Source organism: Buceros rhinoceros, unplaced genomic scaffold (genome assembly GCF_000710305.1).
Source record: "Buceros rhinoceros silvestris isolate BGI_N320 unplaced genomic scaffold, ASM71030v1 scaffold40831, whole genome shotgun sequence".
Classification (NCBI taxonomy): domain Eukaryota; kingdom Metazoa; phylum Chordata; class Aves; order Bucerotiformes; family Bucerotidae; genus Buceros; species Buceros rhinoceros.
The window spans coordinates 8,460-14,710 of NW_010393218.1; the positions used below are offsets into that span (position 1 = coordinate 8,460).

A 6,251-nucleotide genomic window follows, 5' to 3' on the forward strand; every position below is an offset into this window, starting at 1 on the left:
CATAAAGCATCATCTTTTTGTCTCTTTTACATTTGTATATTTACACATAATAAACAGATTATCCTGTTGTGACAAGAAGTGTTGGGATTTGTGACATTACTGTGACATAAAACCTGTCAAAAAGCAGATGTAGTTTCTAACCAAGGCATTGTAACAATTATGTACTTTTAAAAACTTTAATAATTAAAACTGTGTAGTTTACCTAAGCAAAGGATAGAACCTGTTTCCATAATACAGCAGATTAAATCCCATCCATTTCACCTCTCTGTGCCTAATAAAGAATGTGATATTTGTCTTTCTTTTTTGACTCTGTCATCTGTAAAATAGTTATATTGATTTGCAGGTTAGCCAATGTTGACTTTTCTTGCAGTTAGTAAGCTTACCTAGTCTGTAAATGCAAAAAGCATTTAAAATTTTCCCCATCAGAAAAGAGAAAAACCAATGAATGCATATTAAAATCTGCTTTTTAAAAAAGTTCTTAGGTGGAAAAAATAAGGGCTAAGTTTAAATATTAAATTGTAATTTGATTTCTCTGTACTTATTACAGTCTGATCACTTACTGTTATGTAATCACAAAGTATTTTAATGTTACTTGGTCTAGGTAATACTAGTAACATCCATCCATTCTAAATCCTAAAATCTGTGTAGAGAGCATATCTCTATGTAACAGATAAATCACTATAGATTTGTATCACTATTTCACTATTAATTTTTATATATATCTCTGTATCACTATAGATTTTCTATATCATGGTAGATTTTTAACTTGAATTTTATAAAGCATTCAGTGGCTGCAACCTGTGTGGAAGCAATAACACTTTAGATGGGTGATTTAAAGGTACTATTTAATCAGTGTTCAGAAACTACCTCCATACCTGGGATTCTTCACACACCATAAGCCAAGTGCAATGCACTAAAGGATCAGTTATGATCTTACTTACCTTAAAGTTGTGCTCTGACATTATCCTAAATCACAATTTTGGTAAAAGTTGACCAAGTCTCATTGTTAAGTGTCACGCCTTTCTTTTCCTCTCTTTCAGCTGAGACAATCCCAGTCGTACTGCACAGACACAGAATGCCTTCAGGAATGTGAGTAACTATTGGGATCAGGTGCTTACAAGTAAAATAAACGGTAGTAGTTAAAATACAGTTTGATTGGTCTTTAAAATGCAGCTGCTGATTTAATGTTTATAGGGACATATTACATGAAATCAAATATTACAATATTAAAATTATTATGTGACAGAGGTAGTTTCTGAGAATCTGTGATGCACGTGAGCATTCGTACATTGGAAGCATTGTATGGAAGCAGCAATGGTGAGCAGGCTGGAAGTATCAATATACCAGCATGACCACTGATTGGGCCCCAAGTATTACTGAATCTTACCATTAGCCTCCAGATAGGATGATTTCAATTTTTCCCTATGGAGAAAATTTGGAGGGGGCTTTATTTGTTCTCCTTACAGTCATAGCAGTGTAACCAGTGAAGACTGGGTATTCGGCACAGACCCCCACATGTACACATGTTCACGGCTGTGGCTGAGCCTGTCACTACTGTGAGTACTGTGAGGGAGAGGAGATTCCTTGCCAGCTCTGACTGATAAGTTGACATACACCATGACTGAATGTCTATTTGACTCAGTGGCTCAGTAGTTAATGAAACACAATGCTGATGTGTACGTTTCTTTGAAATCTGCTGTGAAATACATCTAAAAAACTTCCAAATAGTGAGCATTACTAGGACAGCCAAATGTAACCAGCACGTGCAGGTTAAGCGTAGCTGCACAGAGGTTATGCACTATTGTAAGCTTGCCCTGAGGCAACTTTTTACAGTTTACACTTTTCATGGTCTAGAAGGAATATTGCGAAATGCTTTTAATAAAAAGGAAGTGGATCTGGTTTTGCTATATTGTTTTACCAACTCAGCATATGAACTCACTCAATTGGCCTACCTCAGGATTACTGTAATGCTCGGAGAGAGCAGGGAGCACCTGACTGTTCCTGGAAGCGAGAGCTGCTGGTGCCTGAGTCTTCTACAGGTCTAGGAGCACTGCAGCCATGGTCTCCAGGACCCTGGGGAGAGGGCATATGTTCATTCACTCTGATATTCCTCCCTCTTCACTCCCCAGTAAAACTTGTGTAGAGATGGGCATCTAGCTTGGACTTGCACTGTGCCCTCCCAGCATGAAACAGTCCGAAATTCATTGCCATGCTGAGCTCAAGGGCAAAAGCCACGAGCTTTCCCAGATAAACCCTGAAAAAAAGAGTGAGGCACACATGTGCCATAACAGTGCTGCTGGCTTTACTCTTTCTTTATGGGCTTTCCAGGTTATGATGTGTGTCTGCGACTTCCAGCACCCCACCTCTCCCAAATGCCCCTGTCCTAGGGCAGACTTTTTCATCTCCCACACCTTAGACTTCTATGTGTGGAGGTTTTTTTAAATAACAGGCAGGTAGGTGCGGGAAAGAGGCAGATAACAAGAGACAGGATATTTTCTGTATTAGAAGTAGGCAGAGGCAGGCTGTGCAGCTTTCTGACCTTTGTCCACAGTCAAAACCAAGCAATGATAGATCATTTTCACACAAGCCGTGGGAGTCTTGGCTCATCAGTACTTATGAAGCTCTTAGGCTAAAGACTATATAAATTAGTAAGTTTGATTATGTGTGGGCACAAAGCTTGTCAGATAGCTTTCATGCTACCAGGGGATGTGAATGGTTTGCAGCAAATAGCTGTCCATCCTGAAAGAGATCCTTGCAGTAACTGTCTGTGCAGATGCAAGCAATTTGGCAGCAATTGTTCCAAACCAGTGGTTTGTTTCAAAAACCAAAGCAAGAATTACAGAGTAAAATCCTCTCCTGCATTATTATATTGCCTTAAATTTAGTTCTAGCAAAGGTATTTTTCTGCTGATGCAACGACTCTGACTGTCTGTTTGTCAGATTATTTTGTGATGCTTCTGTGATTCTGTACTTGGGCCAGCATGAGCTCTGTAAGACTCCCGGGAGTGAAAGGCAAAAATAAACAGATTGAGCCTGGAGAAGCTTCTAGAGATGTTTTCAAAGACAGAGTAAAATGGTTCTGTGCCAGTCTTCTGTCCATTGCTTCATCCTTCTCTGATGAGCTGTACCATGATGACCTTGTTTTTGAGGTGGGTCTTCTCTTCCCCGAGTCCCACAGCTCCATTTCCTGTTACTTGCTGACTTTTGTTCCTCATTTCAGGACCTCAACATGAAGAGGTCCCACGACCCATTTGCTCATTCCCAAGATTTGGTATTCCTTCTGGAAGCTCAGATGGGAATGTTGTCATACACAGATTCTTAAGCTGCAAGGTTGTGGAATAACTGACGGGATGTGTGTGGTTTTGTTTTGGGAAACATCAGGGCTGTGGTTCAGCCGGTGTCACAGCAGCATCATGTGTTATGCTGTTGCTACCAGCTGGAAGTTCTCAGAAACACCCTGTGTTGATTCTTCCTGAGCACACTTTGTTTTTTCAGCCCTTGATTTCTGATCTTTTTAGATCTTTTGAAGCCAGATCAAAGCAGTAGCACCAAGGCTTCCCCATTCGCATTTTTGTGTTGTTAGCTCTAAATACTTGTTTGTGGTTATTGGCACCATTATATTGTAGTGACTACCCTGCAGAGAGTTTCCTGACCCTGGCTTTTGGATTTGTACTCCTACATACAGGAAGATACGAGTACCACTTCAGAGAGTGTTTGGGCACTCTGCTATATGGCTGTTCCTCTGCTGAGTCTCTGTCAGAATGTCTCTGCTATGATGGTAAAGCATGACTGTCTGATGACTGTTCCTTCCAGTTAAGGGGGTGCCTTGGAGAAAAAAGGCTGCAAGTTTTGAATTTGCAACACATTTAATATTCTGTTGGGATTGTTTAGGCTCAGCAAATCAGAAGATCTTACAGTTTCCGTGAAATGAGGAGTAAAAGTGATAATTCTTTTCTGAATTCTGTCTAATGCAAGCGGAGCATTGCATTCAGATTTCTCTGAAGTGTGTGGCAGTTGCAACATCAGCAGTTCTTCCAGCCCAGGGAGGATCCCAGATGGTACTGAGCTGCTCTGATGGCTCATGGCCCTTCGTAGTCAGCCTTCCGTGTCAAAGGAAATGAGGGCCCACTGCCTGAGTTTTTTCTCTGTGTTCTAGCAATTCCCAGATGTTGTGACCTGGATTTACCACATTTGTCTTTTCAACATTATTTTCAGTGCTCTATTAGCTTGTAATACGGTCAGAGATGACTGTCTCAAATGTTGTCTACTCCCAAATTTTCACGTATTTTAAAATGAATGTGATTCATCTTGTGTTGTGATTCATCTTGAGTTGTACTCATCTAGGGGAGTCACAGCAGCCTAACCTAATGCATGAATGTCTGCCAACTCTTCCCTCCCTATTCTGGTAAATCCTTTCTCCCTTCCTCCTGCTCAAGTCCTTTTGGGTTTTTCCTGACTTTGATAGTGTCAGCTTGCAGGGATTATCTGCTGACAGTCCCACAGGCTCTCCTCATACAGTTTCCTGCTGTTCTTTCACAGAACAGGCAAGGCTAAAAACACCATGAAAAGATGGCACAAGTCAGAGGGCATGCTTTTGCCTTTCACATGCAGATGTTAAATAGTAAAAAGCTGAAGATCCTAAGGTGATATTTCTACCATGAGAGGATGGACAAAAAGCACCACATGGAATAGACTTTTGCAGTAAAAGAAATGCCATCTTTCTTTATAGTACAACCTCACTCTGAATGAAAAGTATCACTTTAGAGGAGAACTAAGTTCATATAAGGAGTATTTAACAAGGGCATTTATTAATTATTGTATTCTTGAGATTTCAGTTGCACAATTAGGAGGTGGTTGACCTTTAATCTTTAGAAATTATTTTTACCGAACATCATTTTAGTGGCTTTGACTGCTTTCTAGTAGAACGTTAATGAGGTGGCAAACATCTGTCACAGAAGACTTTTTTTTTCCCTCTTCCTGTTTGTCTCCAAGGGAAGAATAGTTTATGTGGCCTAGTCTCTGTTGCTATAGGAAAAAGCAAGCCAAAGACCTGTAGCTTGTCTGTGGAGCAGCAGATAGAATTCACCATAGTCATTAGCTCCCATGGGACTTTATCCCACAATCTCAGACCAGATCCTCATAAAGCTTTCTCCTGCACAGAGATAATTCAGCCATGGTGTAAAAAAAAATTCCAGGTAACCATAGCTCACAGGATTCATTCAGAAGTGCACGAATATATAGCCCAGGGAAACAGATACTCTGAAAGTAAAGGCTGTGGGCTTGATTAGGTGTTGTGTGGAAAGGCAGGTTAAAGACTGTAAACGTCATGTCACTCAGTGACACGGGATTATGTACTGCTACATCTGTACTAGTTGGTGTCTCCCAGACATTGGAGGTTAATAACCAGATCCATCCATCAAAATAGGTGGTGGTGGGGACATTCATCTGTGAAATCAGAATAGAACAATCTCTAGCCATCTTGAAATATTAGAAAATAGATTCCACAGGTGCTCTTATAGTATAGCCTTTATTTTTCAAGGAATCAAAAAAATCACTTCTAAATTACCTGCAAAATTATTAATTATAGGTATAAACATTGTGGCCGTAAACTTTTAAAAATAACTTTTTTTTTCCTTTATCCATAAGCTGGTCTTACCTGATTATTTTGTGATCTTGGTGTTGGAGGTCTTTGTAGCAAAAGACTGTGGTTGTCTTCTACATACTATTGCTCCGAGCAGGTGAAATAGCTTCTTGTCTGATCTCTTGACTTGTGATGCAAAGCTTTGAAAAGTGTGATTCACCTCAGCTATGTGAGATTTTGCTTATCCTCATCCTCTTACGTGAAGAGATTAAAGTAACAAATTCTGAAATCTCTCATATCTGTATTAAAATACATGCTCGTTTGTGAGAGATGCGAGTTTAACAGTTCTTGAATAGTGTAAACAGTGTTGTGGCTGTTTCAGTATCTGGCATGCTTTGAGTAGGAGGTACAGGGCCAAGCTGTGTTAGATCGGCTATTGTCTTGCTTAACTGCTTAGAACGTGTTTGAACGTGTTTGTTTAGAACTTTTGGTTTCATCTAAACAGCATTACAATGCGGGCTGTAAGAAATTGTGTCTTGCAAGAACGTTTGTGGTTTCCCTCTGTGGTTCCTCCTGCTCTATGCTCCTTCCTTGACCTGTAGCATGAGCTGATGTAGCACCATTTACTTACCCCAACTCCTGTTTAACCACAGACCCAAAGTGCACTGTGG

At 40.2% G+C, this 6,251-nt stretch overlaps 1 protein-coding gene across 1 annotated transcript in view; it reads left to right on the forward strand.

Annotated features, from left to right (window-relative positions):
* Positions 1-1,040: 1,040 nt before the first annotated feature.
* SMIM14 (small integral membrane protein 14) overlaps positions 1,041-6,251 on the forward strand; it is a gene marked incomplete at its 5' end in the record, with an annotated part of 8,214 nt that continues 3,003 nt past the window's right edge. Inside the window, one exon of the mRNA XM_010144776.1 lies at positions 1,041-1,089. Coding sequence (XP_010143078.1) covers positions 1,041-1,089 — 49 coding nt within the window. The remainder of the gene's footprint in view (positions 1,090-6,251) is intronic.